Source organism: Crinia signifera, chromosome 5 (genome assembly GCF_055691185.1).
Source record: "Crinia signifera chromosome 5, ASM5569118v1, whole genome shotgun sequence".
Taxonomy (NCBI): Eukaryota; Metazoa; Chordata; class Amphibia; order Anura; family Myobatrachidae; genus Crinia; species Crinia signifera.
This window is the reverse complement of record NC_139221.1, coordinates 63,981,043-64,005,306: the sequence shown is the minus strand read 5'-3', so window position 1 is coordinate 64,005,306 and position 24,264 is coordinate 63,981,043. Positions and strand designations below refer to the sequence as shown.

The 24,264-nt window shown below is 42.1% G+C and overlaps 1 protein-coding gene across 9 annotated transcripts in view; it reads right to left on the bottom strand.

Annotated features, from left to right (window-relative positions):
• Positions 1 to 24,264, bottom strand: part of RALYL (RALY RNA binding protein like) — a 589,572-nt gene that overhangs the window by 144,337 nt on the left and 420,971 nt on the right. For 2 of the 9 annotated variants that reach the window (XM_083187346.1, XM_083187348.1), the window contains exon 1: positions 18,652 to 18,810. The exons of 6 other annotated variants lie outside the window; for them this stretch is intronic. In XM_083187346.1, coding sequence (XP_083043472.1) covers positions 18,652 to 18,688 — 37 coding nt within the window. In that variant the 5' untranslated portion in view covers positions 18,689 to 18,810. Of the gene's footprint in view, positions 1 to 18,651; positions 18,812 to 24,264 lie in introns of those variants that run through there. One more of the 9 variants, XM_083187347.1, reaches the window with a different exon arrangement.

Sequence of the window (24,264 nt, the reverse complement as noted above, 5' to 3'; positions counted from 1 at the left end):
CAATTTCTCATTGTATATGCCCCTCATGGGTATTAAGTATGCTTAATGCCCCCCCCCCCCCCATTGTTAACACCACCCCACTATTGACGCCAACCCGAAGCCTGATGAGCGCAGCGAGCCGGCGAGGGGCGGCGGTACGTGTCCTCCGACCTTTTCATACCCCCACTATCCACGTCGGTAGTGGAGTATATTTTCTAAAGTGTGGCGAGCGCAGCGAGCCCGAAGTGTGGCGAGCGCAGCGAGCCTCGTGAGGGGAAGCGCTCGCGAGGGGAAGCGCTCGCCACGCTTCGGGTTGGCGTCAATGGTGGGGTGGCGTTAACAATGGAGGGCCATTTCACCCATGAGGGGGGGTTTGCAATGAAAATGGCGGGTTTTGGGGCTTTTTACATTGAAATCAATGTAAAATTGGGTCTCAGGGACCATTTTACATTGATTCCAATGCAAAAATTGCGTCGATCGCATCGCATGCGATTTGGTTGGCATGCGATGTGATCGACGCAATTTTTGCGGCCGCGATCAATACAATCAAAATCGCGGGCGCCGTGCTAGGAAACAAGTACCTAGAAAACCACACAAGTGTATAGATGGGATCCTGTCATTTGGTCTACAACATGATGGTCGACAAGCACCAAAGCTTGTCGACCAACTTCTTGTAGACCAAATGATCCGTATAGATCACTGCCTAAAGGTGCCCATAAACTATGTGACTTTTCCCCTTGGAGAAGTTGCATACACTCCTCCTCCACTAGGGGGGGGATCCAGCACAGAGTTCATGCGTGCAGCACGTATGATCTCCAGTCCGATTCTGATGCGCACGTGACTGTGTTTGTAATATGTTTTGCATAGTGTTCTGATATGACGCATGGTTTTATCTTATTTTTATACAATGCATACATTCATTATCTGAACTTTTTAAAACCTATAGGTTCCTAAGCCATGGATTTAATTATTTTTAATTTTTTAGATCCTGAAAATCTGGGACCTTATCATTACTAACATTCACTTTACAGCTTGTCCAATGGTGAATATTACACCCAGTGCAGTGGGTACTGAGGCACCATTGGACTCAGGGACCCACCACTACAGTCACAGTGCCTGCTTAAAGGGAGTACCAAGTGCATCGGGCAACTGTGTCCCCTAAGTGACCTGCACCACTTGTTTAGCATTCACAGTGCAGCTCACTAGCACTGAGCTGTGCGGCCAATAAGCAGTACAAGCCTGTTATTTATTTATTTATTTACAGTTTCTTATATAGGGCAGCAGATTCCGTTGCGCTTTACAATTGTAGACAGAGATAAAACAAACTGGGTAACAACAGACAGACTGGGAGGTAGGAGAGCCCTGCTGCAAGCTTACAATCTATAGGGATATAGGAGGGAAACACAGGGATAGGCACCAGTAATAGCATAGTAGTCTCACCAAGTTGCAAGTCCAGAAGAAAAAGTTTTATATTACATAAGTGCCTCAGAGGATTATGCGTGTGGTACTTAAAGATGATAGGCTTGCCTGAAGAGGTGAGTTTTCAGGGAACGCTTGAAAGTTTGGAGTTCAGGCTCAGTATATAGACACCGGCCATACAGACTATAATGGAATGGGGCAGATCTTTGCTTTAGTGATAAGCATTATTTTCTCACAGTACTGTATTTGTTTACAACCAAAATACATATGGGATGAAATGTAATAGGATGAGAAATTCAGAAAGTGAGAGATTTGGTAAGAAATCTCAGTATTTTTTAAAGCGGCAATCATTTACACTGCAAAATCAAACTGGTTTTGCAGTGTAAAGAATTGCTGCTTTAAAAAACTGGAGATTTCTCACCAAATCTCTCACTTTCTGATTCTTTCACCCTATTACATTTCACCCACAGTGTGTCACATAGTGGTAATCTATCTGTATTTCCACCACAACCATTCCAGGATGGTGTAATTGTGTGCCTTTTGCATGGAAAATAGATATTATTATACATTGATCTGCATTAGTAAAACTAAATGATAAAGCTGTGTGGAATATTCTCAGGTTCTTCATATCGTACTGTTGACAATTGGATGTCTCAGTGTTGTATGCAGAATTCTAGATGATTCATTTATTAAGTGTTTATTGCAATAGGTTTTAAAAAGTTCCATTGGGAAAATAATTCAAGATAATGAATTAAGAACGCATTGTCAGATCATTTATAAATGAGACAATTGTGCAAACTAATTAATTTGTAGCTTTCAATTTGTTATTTACAAAATAGATAAGGGAGATAAAACTGTATTTGTTAAGGGGTGTATGCACACACGGTACGATTGCCTTGATCGCACAGCAAGGCAAACACATGCGATTTGGACTATTAAGTACAGATCTGTATTTTTTTCTATTCGACTTCCATGCCACGAGGCCATGCATTGGAACTGAATCTAAATTGAATGCGTTCAATTTTGATTTGATTTTGCTTATATAAGCAAAATTGAATAGAAAAATAGATTACATCAAACCGTGTGTACTGGGGATTTACAAAACCTGCAATACAATGATACACCTGCTGTAGTTCTACATAGTCCCTGCCAGGGGCTGGCTGGCAACTTTTAGCCTAGGGGGCAAGTCCAGAGCACTGGCCCATAATCAGCCATGTCACCGACGGAAGGAATGCTTTTGCGCGCCGTAGGCGCGCCGAAAAATTAGGGGCGTGGCCTATCATAAGGGGCGTTGCCTGTACCATGATTGTATTGTGTACCTGCAGATTGCACATTTTAGCGAACCTTGTAATACCCATTACACATAAAGCCACATGCCGTAATGCCAATTACACATTATGCTGAACACCATGATGCCAGTTACACATTACGCCCAACACTGCGATGCTAATTACTCAATACACCGCACACTGTGATGCTAATTACACATTATGCTGCACACCTTGATGCCCATTACACCCCATACTGTGATGGCAATTACCCAATGCTCCCCACACCGTAATGTCCATTACGCCCCATACCATGATGCCCATTACACCGCACAATGTGATGTCCACAGTGCCAGATATGCCCCCACAGTGCAAGATATTCCGCCACAGTACCAAATACACATATGCCCCCACAGTGCCAGACACAAATGCCGCCACAGTGCCAGATATTCTGCCACAGTGCCAAATACGCATATTCCTCCACAGTGCCAGATATGCCCCCAGAGTGCCAGAGACACATATGCCCCCACAGTGCCAGAGACACATATGCCCCCACAGTGCCAAAGACACATATGCCCCCACAGTGCCAGATATGCCCCCACAGTGCCAGAGACACATATGCCCCCACAGTGCCAGACACATATGCCCCCACAGTGCCAGATACACATATGTCCCCACAGTGCCAGATACACATATGCCCCCACAGTGCCAGATACACATATGCCCCCACAGTGCCAGATATGCCCCCACAGTGCCAAATACACATATGCCCCACAGTGCCAGATACACATATGCCCCCACAGTGCCAAATACACATATGCCCCCACAGTGCCAAATACACATATGCCCCCACAGTGCCAAATACACATATGCCCCCACAGTGCCAGATACACATATGCCCCCACAGTGCCAAATACACATATGCCCCACTGTGCCAGATACACATATGCCCCCACAGTGCCAAATACATATATGCCCCCACAGTGCCAGATATGCCCCCCACAGTGCCAGATACACATATGCCCCCACACAGTGCCAGATATGCCCCCACACAGTGCCAGATATGCCCCCACACAGTGCCAGATATGCCCCCACACAGTGCCAGATATGCCCCCACAGTGACAGAAACACATATGCTGGGGTGAGGGAGGGGGGGGGGGGGAGCGCTTACCCACTCGCTAGCTGCGGGCCGTGCTGCGGCTGGATCAGCTTCTCCAGCCCTCCTGCGCTGGCCGCGGCTTCCAGAACACGGCCGCGGCTACAGGAAAATGGCCGCCGGCCTCCTGCACTGAGAACATGTCCTCAGTGCAGGGGGCCGGCGGCCATTTTCCTGTAGCCGCGGCCGTGTTCTGTAAGCCGCGGCCAGTGCAGGAGGGCTGGAGAAGCTGATCCAGCCGCAGCACGGCCCGCAGCCAGTGGGTGGGTAAGCGGCCCGGGGGGCATATGGCACTCTGCCCCCCGGCCCAGCCCGCCCCTGGTCCCTGCCTACTATGAAATGATTGTACCTACAGTATTATTTAATAAATGAATATGCTGTTACTGTATTAGCTACTTAAGTTGTAGAAGAGTAAAATATATTTAGTTAAATGGTAATAGACATGAGCAAAAGGTTCAGTGCTGTAAACAGCAAATATAAACCACATTCTTCTTGCGTTATCAAACTATACAGTCCATTGTTCAGTTATAGAGTACAGTACAGTATATTTTACTTACTGCATGTAACACACATAACATTGCTATAAATTGAACACTTTGTCCATCACTTTAAATTATTTGCACATTTAACATTTAATATTTGCAGCTAATTTGGGTGTTTTCGAGGGTAACCATAAATACTAAGTACTGCTGGAATGTTTGTAGAAGGGAGCGCAGCAGGTATTAGAGATCTCTCTTGCTCCGCTTGCAGCCACATCATCCCCCATAGATTTCTATGGGGGATGATGCCTGGTGTACCAATATCGGACAGCATTGCAGTGGGTCCTGCAGCCACCACCATTCTGAGATGGTGGTAGCCTATAGGCTAGTTACCGCATCACCGTCGAGGCAATGCGGTCAGCAGGGTCAGTGCTAACCGTGCATCCGCAAACCCCCCTTCACTCCCTGACACAATAGACCACAGGGACTGGCAGTTTTCAGAGCCTCTGCTCCTGCAACTACAGGAAGATAGTTTGCACTGATGGGATTGCATATTGCAATTCAATCTTGGGTGGTAAGAACCCCCTCAGGTCACTTTATATATGCAATCCGTAGTAAATGGTCCCTAAGTCCTTGTATCCACCTTTCTGCAACAACTACTCCCAAGGTCTACATTTTTGTGATCATATCAAGCAATGTCGCCCAGCAACAGGCATTTAAAAATTGACCGCAGGTTTTGCTCTACTGAGCAATGGCCACAGTCATCCCGCACTGAAGAAATTCATTGACTTCAAAAACTGCATTGTAAAGGGGAAAGTCTTGTACAGTACCTCTCTTGACCTCATCCTTATATAATTTCTGCCTATTGGCTTCATCACTGTCTCTTTAATATATTAAAATTACTTGTTTATTGAAGACAATATTGACTAGGTCTAATGTTGAATGGTATCATCTTTCCAGAGTGTTCTCCTCTATTCCTTTTCTGCACTCTGGCATCTAATCCTCATTTGATGATACAAAGGTATCTAATTACATCCTCTTTTCAATAGTTTTTATTAGTGAAGCAATGTAAGAAGAAAAAAAGCAATAGAAATACAATAGCATATAATGAAACATGACAGCAACGGAAGTTTTAAATAAAAGAGTAAAAAAACCCATAATTAAAGGCCCCATACACTTACACGACTTCTCGGAGGGAGAGGTTGCATAAATTTTCATATGTACTTCTTTTGCATGTAATATATCACATGTGATACCATTCGCCTCTGCCGGAGGCTGTCTGATTGGACAGATTCTTTTTAAAGCAGATCCGATCTTAGACCCCGATCTGATGCGCACGGGATCTGCGAATCGGATCGGATGTTAAACACATGCGATTTAGACACTTTTTCACCAGATTTGTCGGAATTACAGTAGGTGGTCAAATCGCACTGATATATAGCCAGTTTAACAGTCACAGTTTTGAAATGAAACATTGCAAAACAAAAATATAAACAGAGATCAATAGAAGTCATGGTTAAGCCAGATATATACTGTACATGAGACAGGAACATAAAGCTATAACAATCCGAGCATCTTACAACAGTTAACAATCCGAGCATCTTACAACAGTTAACAATCCGAGCATTTTACAACAGTTAATGGATCTTGTACCACTGGTGTGAAAACAATCATGCAACTGTTGCTTTATATCGGTAGAAACAAGGTCAATATACCCTCCGCATACTGACATTGGTATCTATTCATCACATCTGTTACCACTCTACTACCCATGTTCTTCACTCACCCACTTCAAACATCAGTTGTTCAATGTATCCTGTTGTCATTCTGGCAGTAACATCTGTAATCTCTCGGCCTCCTGCCACTGGTATGTTTTATTCTTTATTCAACCACATTACTACTATTCTGTACAAAAAATGTCCTTTCTTATTATCATCTCTAACGCCTTTCAATTCAATTCTATTCTTACTTTATATAATTCTTCACAGAATCTATGAGATCTTTTTCTGACAACACAAACACTCCACTGCTAAACGTAAAGGTCACTACTTGCTGTTTTCCTGTACTTGATGAATTTCACATAATTCCCCATTCACGTAATTTCGGCCTTAGCTTCTTCCATGTTCACTTCTCTATACAGTGGCGTAACTATAAATTTTGCTCCCCCCAGCCAAGAAATGAGTGGCGCCCCCCCCCCCCCCGCATGGCTATATATATATATATATATATATATATATATAGGCGTGGCATGGCGTGGAGCACCGTAGTAAGGGGACGCACACATGTCTACCGCCAGCCCCTGCAATAATGACAGGCACTCCGTGTGTGTGTGTGTGTATATATATATATCTATATATATATATATATATATAGATATATATATATATATACATACATGTCGCCTATGCATACATACATAAAGACTCACTGTGAGGCTTGGGTGGGACACTTCCTCTCTGCTGCCTGCCCTGCTGGCTTTCTGGCTCCTCTCCTCGCTCTGGCCTCTGTCTGCAGTCTCCACTCCAGCGTGTGACGTGATGACGTCACACGCATAGGAGAAGCTGAGGCACGGACCAGCAGACACTGCTGCTTCCCCTGCCTCTGACACCATCACAGGCCACACCCCCGCCCGCCCACCTGTCCTCCCATTGGACAGCCCGCCCGCACTCCCTCCCATTGGACAATGTTTTCTTTTTTTTTAATGACACTGACAGACACAGTGTCATGGCCGCGCCCGTGCCGACTCACCTGTGATCAGCGAGCGCACGGACAGCGGCAGGCGGCGGTGGGCGGGCGGCCGTGGCACAACAAGCAGCCACATACTATGTAGTGTGCCGGACACTCACTTGTCTGGCACCCGGCGCCCCCGCTCCCGCTGCCCACAGTATCTCTGCCACTGAGTGTAGTGTGACAGACTCTCTGTCTGTCACACTCACTTGTCCAGCGCCCACGCAGCCCCCGCTCCCCCAAGTTGCAGCGGGGGCTGCCTTACGGTATCTCCGCCACTGTCTCTATAGCCACTTCATCCCTCCTTCCTTTACCAGTGGGTGTAACCCAAGGTTAAGGTACAAACACACTGGGTGATTTTGCCCAGTGTGTATGGTCAATGATGATGGGGAATATCTTTGGGCTGAAAATCACTCAGTGCATACACACTGAGAGATTGTAGCCCGTCTAAGTGATTTCCCGGGGGTGGATGAATTTCCATAGCAGTACACATTGGAAAGCCATCCAGTCCGTCACTCATCTGCTGGTAATACACACGGATGAGTGTTGGCCATCGCCGATGATGCAGAGCACGCATTAGCGCTCACCGCTCATTGCTGGCCCGTACACACTGGGCGGCTTTTTATGTGTATGCGCTTTTAGTCTCTGCTTTTCTTTATCTCCAACATTTGTGGTAGACATCTAGTAAATGCATACAGATTTCATTATGGTATATTTTGTTGACAATTATGTCAACATTCATAATGTCAACATAAATATTTCAACAACGTCATAAAGTCAGCATGCTTTCAAATGTCTTCATTGATCCGATTGTCAGACATCATGTTGACCCTGAAGTGTTTAAATGATTAGAATGTCAACAAAACGTACCTGGTGGTCAAGAGGTGACTTACAGCGTGTCTGGTAGTACAGATGGCGTGCCTCTCAGCCAGTGCTGGGGCTCCCCAGAACTCCCCCGCTGGCGAGCCGGCACTCCATCTGACTTGGACGCGAGTGTCACACATGCACACGTGTCCCATTTTCCTGGTGGCAGAGGACGCAAACCCTGCCCGTCTCTGCTTCAGGGAGATAGGCAGGGCTAGTGTGGAGAGCGGGGAGGTGGGATCAGGAGGTGGGGATCGGCGGCGAAGCGGTGGGAACCGGCGGGGAGCTCCTTACTAAGGGGACGCACGCACGTCTCGTACACACTCGTCCCCTTCTGGGGGCTGGCGGCTGGTGAATCTACCACCAGCTCCTGCAAGAATAAAGGGCACTCCATCTGTAAGTTGATTATAATTTCCAGTGGACCCAGCAGGGCATCGGGCAATGCATATACCTCCAACCCTTAGTGCCTAACCTCTTCTCTCATAGGCTAACCCTAACTTCTCCGCTAGCTTAACCCAAACCTCCCCTCCTGAACCTTTACCATAACCTCCCTTCCCGTAGCCTAACCATAACCTTCTGCTGTCAGTCTTTGCAGAATGAAGGTGATTTACATACTCACATTTTGCATGTCAGCATTATGAAAAAGTCAACATTCTGCCCATGCTGACCACGTCAATGTCAACATTTTATTACTGTCCACATTTTGACAAAATCTCCAATATTTAGCCTCACTGAACGCTGGCTCTATTACATTTTGGCTAGATAAAACTCACAAATCACTTAAACTCCTTATTTCCTGTAAATGATAAGACTGAGAGTAGGGTTACTTCGGTGTCTTTGTTACTAATACCAATGGCTAAATGTAAGAGGTTCCAGAGGTGGGGGACTTTTGTGCGAGTCTTCCCGTTTTTTTTAAAACAGCAATCACAAGGCAAAACCAAACTGTTTGCAATGGGTGTGTTTGAAATGGTCAAACATGCTAATTATAAGACATGATTACATACTTTTGAACATGTAGTATAGATATACACTACTTGATTAATAATAGCTTTGGTTATATAACTGTACATATCAATTAATAATTGGCATTTCAGCTTGCTATTTAGAAATTGGTTGCCAAGCTAGGAAGCACATTAAGCTTCTGTTTCAATAGACAATTGTTATATTGTTAATTGCAGTCATTTCTGTCTCACAATAGCTAAAATATGTACTGCTTTTATAGCTGCACTGTGGATTAAATATTCATTCTCTTTCAAATTAGAGTTAATGGTGTTCTGCATCAGTAATGGGCATGGTTATGTTCCTGTGTTGTAAGACAGCTTACTAATTTCTCTAGTTCTCTTTTGTTTTTGTTTTTAGATAGTAGATATATTGTTATTATCGGTTTTAAAGTAATATGCAAATACTACCTGAGATTTGATATGTAAAAGATCCCTGGAGTAAGCATGTGATACTGCTAGTGTGGGGCTAGATTCAATTAAATGTGAGGTCCTGCTATAACCATGCAGGATGTATAGCTGCGTGTAGGGATGGCCATCAAAAATTAGAAATCATTGATGGTTTATGGCCGATGTCGAATAGTTTTGCCATCGATGCGAGAGAACCAGATGGTTTCCCACCATCGATGTAAAGCTTAAACGAATAGTTTCGTTTTTGCTTTTTTCCCTAAAGTGCCAGGACATGGAGCATAGCTCTGCCCCCGACACCCGCAAAGCCCCACCCCCACATTTTGATTGGCCCACAGGCCACTCAATCACAGGAAATGGATGACCATCGATATACAAAAACATTGATGGTCAGCCATTGAATAGTTATACACTATCAATGGCAAGTTGCACTTTTGCCATCGATGGCAACCATCGATGACAAAGGCAACGATAGCCATCCCTAGCTGCGTGCATTGTCTGCAAGTGTCTGGGTTTGCTTCCGGGCTTTCAGGTGATCCTTTTAGGGGATCCCTTTATCTAGCCGGAGTTCCCAGAGGGGGCCTACGGTCTCAAGCGGTGATTTGCAAGGAAAATGGGGTATGAGGCACAATCATGGGTAAAAGTTCATACTTTGGAGGGAGCCTTGGCAGGCTTCAGGCGATTCTGATGGAATCCCTTTACAATCCCATAGGTGCTATTGCACCTATGTCCTCTCCTCTATCTATAGTCTGTGTGCGTGGCTAAACTGCATCAGTTCAAATCTGGCTGCCTGCGGCGTTATTACTTTTGTTATTTATTACTCTAAAAAACAGAGATTCCAATACCCCTGTTGCCAGCTTAGTCTACTTCTAAGCCATAGAAGAATAGCTAATATTTGTAACTTTACTAAAGTATTCCGCTCATTTAATAAGTCCAGTTTCCGAGAACAGAAATGTATTGCCAGATACACACAGCATGACTTCTCTCCTAGATGAAAACATACACCCTGATTCATGCACTTCGTACGCTTTTAAATGAACTGAACCGCAGAGTACGGTAAGAGTACAGCATACATTAAGATTTAACAAATACAAGCGTTAAAGCATATAGACGCTGGCATGATACATGAATCATTATGCAGTATGTGCATGCCTTGTTTCTGACTAATTCTGTCTACCTTCATCTAATAAGCATTTTTGATCCTGTTATCATCCAGTCATTACTGTCATCAGTATTCCTCATGCAACAGCAATCAATGAATTCAATCACCGAGAATGAGGGCAGAGATAAAGGAGCAGCTGAGTGTGACAACACTTCAATATTTAATAGAACAACACTTCTCATGTCAACAATACATGCTGCAAGAAGTAAAATAATGCTTATGCCCAAATATACACTAGCGGCGATATATGAGAACATTAAGCTCACATACCTCCCACCTGTCCCGAATTTGGAGTCTAATTTTCCAGGGACTGGCCCACCCGCAATGTCCTGGTGTGTGTATGTGTATATGTGGGAGAGGGGAGGAGGGGTTGGTGGCAGTTGGGATACCCTCTCTCACTTGCTGCTCCACGCTGCTGAGTAGAGAGAGGGACAGGGAGCATGTCCAGCAGCTTACAGCAGCATCCTGACAGTACCTCGGAGTACCAACACATCCCAACGGTAAGTACTTGGGCACCAGGGGTAGGGTTAGGTGTAGGCTGTGGGGGAATGGTTAGGAATAGGCTCTGGAAGTGGACAGCAGGAGGTGTGGGATAGGGTTAAATACTTACTAGGATCTGTCAGGATTTTGATCATTTGGGTGCCAGCATTCTGATGACGCTAAAATTATATGACTTCATTTAATTCTAACTACTCTTCTCTACAGTTTTTAGGGTTCAAAAGATGCATCAAAATAAAAAATAAAAATAGCGTGGTATCCACCCTCCCGAGCATAACCAGCCCCGGGCTCATTGACCCAGTCATGGTTCCCCAAATACGGGGGGAAAAGTGATGGGCTAGCCCCATATTTACGAAACCAGCACAAGCTCTTGGACCAGTCATGGTTCCAAAAATATGGGGGGCAAAAAGACTAGGGGTCCCAGCACCAGGCTCCAACAACCAGCTGTATCATGCCACAGCTGAGGGACACTTTTTATACAAGGTCCCCCAGCTGAAACATGAAGAACGTGGCTGGTCAGCACTGGATGGAGTACCGGGGGGAGTAAGAACCACCTGTATTTGGGAAACCCATACTGATTCAAAAAGCCTGGGGCTGGTTATGCTCGGGAGAGGGGGGGGGCACAATTTTTTACAAAAAAATTACAAAAATCCGCACACTTCGATTACTTAAAAATTGCATGTTCCCGTTACTAAAAAATTGCCAGAAATAGCCATTGATTTCTGACTTTGTCTAAAGATTTGTGATGTGATATATTTTATTTAGCTGACTAAAAACCACACCCTATTACATCTCGCCCCATAGATCTCTACAGACAAGTGTAATGAATGCCATACATTACAATGTATACATCCCAATGAAGGAGTTAAAACATGGGAATGTAAATGAATGAAGTATGCCAAGGACATGACTAGTGGGTAGATTTACTACCCTGTGATTTGCCAAGCTAGCCGATGATCTGTTGGACTTTAACTGGCAACATAAATAAATATAAATCCAGCCTGGGTTACAGTTGTTAAATATCAACATTATGTCGGTGTTGACATTTTAGCCATGCAAAACTGACTATATTGGTTGTCGACCCAATGCCCAAGTTGACATACTGAATGTTGACATTTAGAACCTTTCAACATTCTGAATGTCAACTAGCTGACCAAACACCCCAGAATATATAATAATAATAATAATAATAATAATAATAATAATAATAATAATAATAATAATAATAATAATAATAATAATATAAAGCCTATGTGCTATCATATAGTCATTGCTGGTATAGGTACAGTGTATTGTCATATGTATAAAAGTACAGAAATATGTCTATAGTGGAACCACATTCATAATATTACAAACAAAAATGGAAACACACTTCAGCTAGATCACAGATATACAGATAAGCCAGATAGAGTATAATCTCCTGTTACGGTAAACAACTGATGAATTTTGGAATCTTCTGTCACTCAGTATTCTCCTCTATTTCTGTAGGTATCCCACAAAGATGTTGGCTGACCTTGCACAAGGTCCTTATTTTCACATAAAGGTATCTTTCTTGTTTAGGGTAGTTTTCTCTCCTTCTTCCCCTGATAAACAGTTCCACATGCAATATTCCTATGGAAAGGGTATCTACTGACCTCTATGTTCACATAAGAGTTTCTTTAAGGTGCATAAAATATCCTCCACATGCGTGTATCCCCGTCACCCGCAGATCAATATGGAAACCAATTCTGTTTGTCAGTTATATATTATACTATACAAATGTGGGAAACAAAATACACCAACACATTAATGCTTTTGTGCATGTTGGCATCAGCATGCACGTAGGCTCATCACTGTACTTGTCAGGGACAGTAGTAGGTGCTTTATATGGGTGTAACAATTTCTGGGGTGTCTCTGGGATCCTCTGGGAAAAGGGGTGGGGGTATTTGTGATATTCGGGGGATTATGGTAATGAGTTGTTTGACTGCTTGGGGGTCAGTGCTTAGTCTCAGTTGGGGATGTGGGCAGGGCCGGGTTAAGTGGGGGCACAGGGGGTAAGTACCCGTGGGCCCCTCTCTATCTAGGGGCCCCCTGTGGTGGGCTTGTATTAAGTTTTTTGTGTTTTTTTAAGCTAAAGGTTTTGTGCATGTGAGTGTTGTAATGCCGCAGCTTCACCTATCTGCCAATGTTACCATGATTAATGGTGCTGAGCCTCAGGAGCCAAGGCACAGAGACTGCACAAGTGTGCAGTGCATTACTGGGAGTTGACTTAGTCCCATTAGATTTTGCACAAAAGGTCAGAGGCTGAGCGGCTTGTTTTGAGCTCTGCTTGGGCCAGCTCATCATATGCTTATCAGGCACATGGAGGTCAACAGCATCAGCAGCCTCATCATGGGAGGGTTTTAATCAGAGGCAGCGCTGAGCATGTCAGGGCTCTTACAGAGTAAGGTACAGAGGGACAAACACTGGCTTTTCATATATAATATATATATATATATATATACATATATACTGTATATATTAATCCTGCCCCTGCAGTTACCCATTGACCATGTTTAAACTGCCTTTACTCTGTGTTTTGACTGTGTTCGACAGTGTAATATTCTTCTATGCAGTTTGTGGCCAGTAATGACAGGTGGGAGGGGGGCCCCCCTGTCTAAAGTGACCCCCCCCCCCCCCAAGGCTTAATCTGGCCCTGGATTATGTGATATGTTAAGGTTTGGGGTTTGTGGTTAGTCTCAGGTGGGGATGTGGGGTAGTATGTGATATGTGGAGGTTTGGGGGTCTGTGTTCATTCTCAGTGGGGGAGGTTGGCTATTGTATGGAATGTGGAGGTCTCTGGTTTGTCACAGCAGTTTAAAGGTCTGGGGGCCACTAGACTGCAAAACATATTGAAACTAATGGCATCCACACAGGTGATTAGTCCCACCTATTTGGTGTTAGTTGTGCCTACATTTGATTTGGTTTTGCCCACATAAGGCCACTTCTTGAAATTTTTCCAGGATCATTTTTAGTTCCCAATCCGGCCCTGTGTGTGTATATCCTCAGTGCCCATCCCCCAACCTCTCCGTAACTACATTTCAGTGTCCCTGCCTGCACCATCCAACATTGAAATTAATGCCCATCTGCCCAGATTATGTGCACACTGGAACAATGTTAAAAAAAGGATCGGACAATCAAGTTCTGTCCTTCATTAGCATACTACAGGACGTAGCTAGTGACTGAGGGGGCACGCAAATTGGGCATATACACTGAGCGATATGCCCGATATGTCCTTCCAATTTGACCGGATAAGACATACGGTATCAGGCCAATATTGCTCCAGTGTTTATCCAGCTTAACTCCCTTTCAGTGCCCATGTTATAATTAATACATTTCCTATAATTAGAAGATCTCTGCTCATACCATGGAGTGATACATGTACAGTATTCTGGAGTTAAATCAAGACAGCTGAGCAGAAGGCATCACTTTTGGTGAACACCATGTGCTGTATCTTTACGAGAGTGCTAGTTGCAGATCGCAGTGAAAGATAGATCAAATAGATATTTATATAGAACTGCGACTTTCATGCATCCATAATCACGCAGACTGTGAATGTATATATATATATATATATATATATATATATATACACACACACACAAGCTAAGGCTGCTCAAAGCAAAAGCTTCCATAGCTACAGATGGGGCCAGGCTTAGCTTTGCCGCCAGACCGTCATCTGCAGATTTCTGACAGATGGCGATCTGGTGGACGGCGAAGGGACATGCGTGTCCATTACCAAGAATGGGGCGCACAAGCGTCTCATGCGCGCATGCCCCATTCTCAAAGCAGGTTGTTGCACAGTGCAATGGGAGCCACCCTGATGTTTCTCTATGCGTGAAAGAGAAAGTGATGTCGTTTCATTTGTCGTTGCCAGCAGATGGCAGTGTTTCAGTTACACATGAACACAAGACATATATAAGATATGTCTTCTTATGAACACTAAAGGGTCTTGTTTACACAATGGTGCCTAGTGGAATGACAGTAACTATAATTGTTCACCAATAAATCACACATATTGTTTTGTCCCTTCCATTATGCAATGCATTTATTTATTTTTGGCAATTTATTGCCCTTATGTAACTGACCTGGGTGTTACAGATCCCATGCCCATTAACAACATTGTCAGTACTTGCTGACCTATCAAATCACCCAAAGAGTTAAAACTGGGGACATGCGCGAACTATTAGAAAAATACTGTACTTGTATTATGTTTGAAAATGCTGTGCTGGTGCCATATATCTGAACAAGAGGCTAGGAATATGGAACAGGTGGCTGTGTGATTTTGGCCACCACCACAGTGAATGCACACTATGGGATAAATTTACTAAAGCTTTTAAAAATGATCAGAGGTGATGTTGCCCATAGCAACCAATCACATTCTGTCTATCATTTTCTGGGATGTAATAAAGAAATTATAGACAACATCTGATTGGATCTTTTGGACAGCATCACCTCTTTTCATTTCTAGAACCTTTAGTAAATTTATTCCGAATGTGTTTATTATAAATATGTCTATGCTACAGTGACAAACGCAAGATTTTTAGAGGCGGGGTTTCCAAATGTAATACAAAACTTCCAACTCTGCAGCACATTGTGCTAAGTACAGGAGTCTGGGGGAGCGTTAACAGCCCTGAGAATTGGTGTTTTTATTCACTGGATACTGTATGGAATATATATTCATATTTAACAGTACAGATGGTCTATAGTACAGGCTGTTTCAAAGCATTTAAATAAGATAAGTGGTGAGGAAAAGGTTAAACATATCCTAATAAATAAATAAATACACAAACATAATATAACCAATACTGCAGTTTCTAAGCTCACAATCTCCTACTTCATGGCAAGGCTCCTGTCTCTTCCTCCTGGCAGCTGATCTCTGGTCCATTGCGATGTTTGAGGGCTCAGATCCACACATACAGTAATTGTGGTAGAAGAAGCTGGTACACTGGGCATGTGCAGCAGCTCTGCTCTGTCCCTTACACTGCATGATGTGGTGGCAGTTCTATTGATCATACTACATCCCAGTGCTATTGTTGCAATAATTTAAGACACTTGCCAAGAGGAGGGGGGTTTCTGGGCCACCAGAACATCCCCCCCCCCTTCCTGTGTTTGCCTATGGTTACCATCAACATTTGTGTCTTGTATTCCCACAACAGATGGCAATCTACAGGGTCCTTAAGCCTACCTAACCACATATGTATGGCCACATCCTGGTTCCTTTTTCCCCATTCCACCCTCACAGCATTAGAGAAGTATGGCCATAGCCACCAGTGCTAGGCTAGACGCAAATTCTCTGATCAGTGTACAATTGCATCCAGGTTGATAAAGAAAAAAAAGTCCTCCTGCAACTTGGGGGCTTATTTTTTCTTATCTCTACCAAGTAGGACTTGCAGGCAGGGTCAGTATTTTCCTGGCCACACCAAACACTAGGCAATATAAAAAATAAAAAATAAAACAAGAATTCAATGTTTTTTAGATTTTTTTTTTTAAATAAAGATCATCGAAACATCTTTGAACACATTAAAATTGGAGCCTCACAAATGCTGGGGTCATGGGTTTGATTCCAACCATAGCTCTATATGTGTGTAGTTTGCATGTTCTCACCTCGCCTGCACGATTTTCCTGAGTGCTCCGGAATCTTCCCACAGTCCAGAAACATACTAGAAGCTTCATTGGCTCATGACAAGATGTACCCTAGTATGTTTGTGTGGCTGATAATTCATTTTTAGATTTTGATTACCATTGGCGTAGAAGCTCATATGTTTGATAAAATATGCTCAGTAAAGTAGGCGTAATATACTAGCACTATAAACATATAATAATACTCTAGTAGTAATAATAATAATAGTTTTTTTAATATTATTATTATTATTATTATTGTTATATACACATATGCAGACCCAATAGTGTGCTATATTATGCATTTTTGCAGTTGCTATATATATATATATATATATATATATATATATATATATATATATATATATATATATATATATATATATCATTATTCATATTTACAATTTTTTACTTTTTTTAAAGGATCATTTGGTGCTATGTAATTTTCTGGCTAATTTATGCCCAATGGTTATTTTCTCTTCTGCTGGTCATTTATTTTAGCTAGAGCTGTGATCCAAGATGCACTGTAGCACAATAAATAATGGATGTCCGGGAGAATTGTGTATAGTGTCTCTGTAGATGAGATGACATTGTGAGAGACAGTCACCGCTGTTGCATGGGCATTCACACCAAACACGCCTGATTGATGCAAGGATGACAGTAGGACTAGGTGTCCGCACTGCCAAATACTTATCTGTTACATCTAATCTTAACATTGAAAAATGACTATGGTTTGTTAAAAATAATTAAAAAAAATTAAAATGTGATTTTATTCTTACTATAACTCATAATATATGGATAAGAGCTAGATTCAATTAAACGTAATTGGAATGTTATAAATTCTCAGGGGATGTGGGATACAAATATAATTAAATAGTAATGTTATATATATATATATATATATATATATATATATATATATATATATATATATATATATATATAGCTAATATATTGTAATTGATTACAATATTGTCATTGCATAGCAGACAGATCAATGAGACTTCCAGATCAAAGAGTCAGTTCATCATTGACAATATATATTGTATAAAATATACTGACAATCTAATACATATACAGCAAAGCAGAACTGGAGACAATGATAATATACATAATATTTGTTGCCTTTATTGTATCAATGTTTAGAAGTAAGTTCAATGTCCTGAATATTTTTGAGCACATTTCAAAACAAATCTACAGTATCATCTTATTTTATTTTCATTTGGATAAGTAGAATAGATTTGTGTAACAGAATTTGGATAGGTACATACATTGTGTAAGGGCTGGTAAAGTATGCACTAGTCTCCTCCTCTCCTAACATTTGCAGATGATTACAGTACTCCCAAGTTGTAACATCAGGCTAAATAAATAGTGAATATGTATCGGTCTCAGAATATGTTTGAGAACTACTTGTAAAATATGCACACAAATGAATAACACAATGTTAAACTTTGTTCCCCGTCTTTAATAATTTAAGATCAATGATTAGTTTATATTCTAAAGTTGTTAAAGCTTTATTAGACACACACACACACACACACACACACACACACACACACACACACACACACGATATAATCTATCTATCTATCTATTTATCTATCTATCTATATACATACACTCTGTATTATTATTATTATTATTATTATTATTATTATTATTATTATATTTTATATATCTGGGATTGCTAACTATTGCTGTAATCATTGTAGATATTATTCCTGCACTTTGTAAGTCAAAACCAAATGTGTCATCTGAAAATATGTTATAGCAAATTCAACTGAGCGTACTGTATTCTGTTGTATTTCATATTATTTGAATATACTGTAGATGCTTATTTAAGAGTTTCCATAGTAACAATGGAACTATTTTCCCTAATCCATCAATACAGCTTCCCTTGAATGTTATGCAGAATGCATCAAAGACTACCAAGTATTTCTAGGAGATGAATGTCATTTATTCATTCATGTCTTACTACCCAGCACAATGAGGAATCACGGTTCTCAGTTAAGGATGTTAGGGGAAAAAAAATAGAAAAATAAATTGTACTTACATCTCTGATTTCTGCGCTTACTCTTGTACATGGTCATTCTAGAGGTATCCGACTTTCAGGAATTAATTATTATTATTTTGTTTAAACAGAAACACAAAGGAAGCAGATCTTGCTTCTGCTTTGCAGCGAGACACTTGGCTCAGTGCTGATGAAAGCTAACCAGCAATTTCACACTGTGAGCATGGTTGAAACCATTCTAATAAAAAAAACAGGGGGTGGAGGGGGGCAGTTCTGCATCTATGTAATGTAACACAAAACAGATATGATGGCTAACATTCTTATATTATTTTTAGTACAAGGACTCCCAATTATAAAGACATATATATTAAATATTTACATATATATGCACAGACATATATGTGTATACACACACACACACACACACACACATATATATATATATATATATACACATACACACACACACACACACACATATATATATATACATACATACATACACACACATATACACATAGGGCCATATTCAATGAGAAAAATTTGCCGTGTTTTATGGCGAGTTTGTGCTATTTTCGCATTGGAAGGAGCATTTTGCTCTCCAAAATTGAACCACCCTATTCAATGTGATATTTTCGCCGTCTTTCTAAGTGATTTTCGCCGTGTCTCTCCGTGTAGCAATTCTCCATCTTTTCATGGAGAACTGGAATGTGAACTTTTAAACTAAAGGGTTTTTTTTTTTTTTTTGGTGTAACAAAATCAGGAATTTTTTTCTGTGAAGGGGCATGTTATTTTTATTCATGTGCTTACAGCACATGAATATATATTTAATTTAAAAAATATATATTTAAAAAAAATTTTTTTTTTTTTACACAGAGCAGCCAGCAGGGGGCCGGAGCTCTCGAGCCGCTCATTAGATATTCATATATTCACTGCACCCGATCATTACATATGCACGATCGGGTGCAGTGAATACTGGGTCCCCGGTTGGCTATGGGGGGGGGGGGGGGGGGCAGCTTGTGCTGCCTGGGTCCCGGGCAGCCCTCCTCTCCTCCACATATGTTCTGGGGCAGCCAGGGAGACTTTAATCTCCCTGGCTGCCCCCGGCTCCCTGCCAGCTCCCTGCCGCGGACGCTCGTCCGCGGCAGGGGTTAAGACTCGCCGCAAGTGGCGGCGAGTCTTAACCACATTGAAAAGTGGGAGCAGGAGTGGCAGCGAGACCTCCGGAACAGGGCGAGTGCATGGCGAGAGAAAAAATCTCTCGCCATGCACGGCAAATTTTTCGGTACTTGTGTACAATCACGGCTCCCACGATGGGCATCGTATACGGAAAAATCGCATGCGATCTGATGCGATGCGATGTAATTTTTCACTGAAATTATGGACAAGAGTTGAAATCATGTAAAATGCACCCCAAATGTCATTTTTCACACTGTACCACTCCCACTATCAATGCCAACCCGAAGCGTGGCGAGCGCAACGAGCCCGCGAGGGGCGGCGGTACGCGTCCTACGACCTTTTCATACCCCCACTATCCACGTCGGCATGGAGTTGAGACTAGAAAGTGTGGCGAGCGCAGCGAATCACCGAGTCAGAAGCGTGGCAAGCGCAGCGAGCCCCGCGAGGGGACGCGGATACCTGTGAAGCCCGCGAGGGGACACGGATACCTGTGAAGGTATCCGCGTCCCCTCGCCATGCTTCGGGCTCGGTGGCTCGCTGCGCTCGCCACACTTTCTATTCTCAACTCCACGCCGACGTGGATAGTGGGGGTATGAAAAGGTCGTAGGACGCGTACCGCCGCCCCTCACGGGCTCGCTGTGCTCGCCACTCTTTGGGTTGGCGTTGATAGTGGGGGTGGTACAGTGTGAAAAAGGACATTTGGGGTGCATTTTACATGATTTCAACTCATGTCCATAATTTCAGTGAAAAATGACATCGCATCGCATCAGATCGCATGCGATCTCATGCGATCGCATGCGATTTTGAACAAAAATGCATAAAAACACGGTAAAATCGCATGCCATCGCATGCCACTACATATGGCATGCGATGGCATGCGATGGGAGCCGTGATTGTACACAAGTACCAATTTTTCTCATACAAACTTACACAGGGTATATATATATTTATATATATATATATATATATATATATATATATATATATATATATATATATAAAGACAAGAAAAGGTTATAGAGGTGCGCTGGTAGTTTCACAGAATGTATGTACACAGATGTATAATGACAAATTTTAAAAAATGTATTTAATAAAATAACATAAAACATACTGAATAGTACACATGATCCTAGTAGGATAAATTACATGTGTGACACACACTTTCCGACAGATTGTTATTATGATACAGTCAAATTCTTATTTTCTCAGTTGAAGGACCCTTTTTCTGAAAGCACTACGCGTTTCGTCCCGATGGGACTTCTTCAGGGGTGTTAGGGTATCAATCGACAGGTGTGTTCAAATAAACCGGTTGGATGGAAAAAAAGGGGAATCTGTGCCCTGATCGGAGTGGATACTGTCAAGGTATCATAGATCCAGAATAAAAACACAGTCAGAAGGCAAATGAAAATCTGACTGTTGAGACACACTCATCCCGCCAGAGGAGAATCCTCACAGTGTATCTTACCTACGGTATTGAGGAGCACAGAATTTATATCATTGATGCCTACAGCAGTTGGCTTGTGTTTTTATTCTGGATCTATGATACCTTGACAGTGACAGATACCTTGACACACCTGTCGATTGATACCCTAACACCCCTGAAGAAGTCCCATCGGGACGAAACGCGTAGGGTCTTTCAGAAAAAGGGTCCTTCAACTGAGAAAATAAGAATTTGACTGTATCATAATAACAATCTGTCGGAAAGTGTGTGTCACACATGTAATTTATCCTACTAGGATCATGTGTACTATTCAGTATGTTTTATGTTATTTTATGAAATAATTTTTTTAAAATTTGTCATTATACATCCGTGTGTACACACATTCTGTGAAACTACCAGCGCACCTCTATACCCTTTTCTTGTTTTTATGTCTATCATATACCTCTATTAACAGCGAGGTATCTAGAGGTGCTGCGAACCTTAGAGCGCAGACAGGGCCACAACCCCCCTTTTCTCTTGATATATATATATATATATATATATATATATATATATACATATACTGTATGTGTATGTGTGTGTGTACTCTATATATCTATATATGCAATGATAGGACAAAATAGGGTTACCCTTTCAATGCGCTAGATGAGTTTTCTTAGGCATCACTCTGTCAGTCCCCCCCTGTTAGTGGGGGAAGTGGGGGATAGAAGGAAAATAGAAGACTACTTATTATATATATTCTATCTATCCATCTTATCCAGAAGGCACCAGGGGAGTACAAAATTCAGAGGCAATTTTTGTAAATGCCACAGAAATTATTTACTACTATGGCATTGACCTGGGCCCAAGTAATAATTTAAATAATCAGCTTAATGAAAAAGCAGTATCACGATGTGAATTGTTTTTAATAAGATCATTATTACTACGGTATATCACTTACCGGGGTGAAGGTGCATATGGAAATAAGGACTACTGTACCCCCATAAAATCTTTTAAAGTGGGTGGAGTTTACGCTCAATACTAGGATCACGGTAGGAGGACTCCGTGCCATATCTCCTCTACAATAAACCTTCAACAGGTTTAGAGGAACTAAAGTTATTATATCCTCTTTTAAGCAACTTAAACATCTCAAATCCGGGCGAATCTATCTCAGTTAAACTCTAACAGGATACACCAAATAAAGTCCTACTCTCTTGAAAAAGATCAGTGATTAATAGGTGAGAAATCCCATGGCTCTTTTGATGGTATCACATCCTCTCGTTGTTTTGGCACTTGCTTATCCTCTGACCCCAAAACCTTGTATCTTTTAGATTTTATATAATTGTTTGAAGAACTTCTTTTATCCCATATAGACCTTGTTGTGAGGTCAAAAAATTTTGGTATGTATATTATATACCTTTTTGATTCTGTATGTACATTTCGTTTATCTGTAATGCTTAAATTGCATTCTGTTTTATTTGTGTATCACCTGTAGCCATGCCCCTGATGAAGTCATTTGTGACAAAACGCGTTGGGTTGGTTTTCTGAATAAAGAATCACTTGTGTGACTGGAGTCTACATCTTATTTGGAAAAAGACAAAATAACTTTTTTTGCGGCAATCTAATAACTATATTAGTTTAATGGACTAATTATGCTAATTGCCTAGGTGGTACCTGTCATAGCTCCGATAACCCCCATTTGCATTTGTGTATACTCTAGGCTCTAACTAACAATAGAACCTTATCGGAGGGGCAGCTGTCTTGTTAGGAGTTAACCGTAGTGCGCACGCGCATCTCAGTTTCCCGTCAGCGGGGGGACGGGAACCCTGTCCGTCTCCTCTTCAGGGAGACGGACAAGGTTAGGGGGGGGCGGGGCAGCAAGGCGGCGGGGACCCGGGGCAACCCTTGGCGAGGCAGTGGGGACCCGGGGGGGATCCCCGTTATAAGGCGACGCGCGCGCATCTCGTGCGCGAGCGTCCCCTTACGGCTGGCTGGCGGGTGCTGGCGGATGGCGAATCTTCCGCCATCCCCTGCAAGAGCATGGCATATTCTTTGAAATCATAATTCCTTTCTAAAGATTAAAAATAAATAATATCAATAATACAGTATCTTATAAATGTAATCTTTGGTGAATAGAAAAACTGTTATTAAAAACTTATGGATCACATTTTTAAATGGCACTAGGCATTAGCATATCACATGTACCTGTAAATAATTGGAAATGAAGTGTAATAGTTTAACACAACAATAAAATATGTTAGATATGCCCTACTGGGTCAATAATATCAGACTTGCTGCAATTTGCTCAATTTACGCTTTGGATGCCATTTGTAAGATAGCATTAAATAATGGTAGACCGTTCCCTACCATCATTTCATTTCAAACAATGGCATCTATAGTAACTTTAATTGTAATTTGAAAACATGTGCACATGATTGAGTATGCTCATGTGTAAAGGAGCACTGCTACTCACACAGTACTCCAATGACATTGGGAAAACATCAGTTAAACCCACCAGAGTATGGGCAAGCCAAGGTGATGGCTATAGCACTTATTCTTATTATTATTGGCTCCACAAAGGTTCTGCAGTGCTTAACAATACACAAATGAGCAAAAACAGATAACGAATTACAGTACAAGACAATTTAGGACAAGTACATGGTAAATATGGATAGTTACATCAGGGAACAGGACACTGAAGAAATCATCAGGGTTGCAGAGGTCTATACTGTATATTCTACATGAGGAGAGAGGGCCCTGCTCGTGAGAGCTTACGGTCTAAAGGGGAGGGTTAGACAGACAGGGGTGGCACAAAAGGGGAAGAAGTGAGCATAAACAGAAGGTTACGATGAGAGATGGTCAGCTTTTATGCAGAACCAGACTGGAAGTGGTCATCGCTGACATCAGTGACCCACCCGAAAAACACATGGACACACCTGCGTTTTCACAAACACACCTATGATATGCCTGATGGTAGTTGTTTTGGGTTGGGATCGTTTTGTCTACATCAAGTTGGTCGACAAGCATTAGGTCAACATTCTGAAAGGTCGACATGG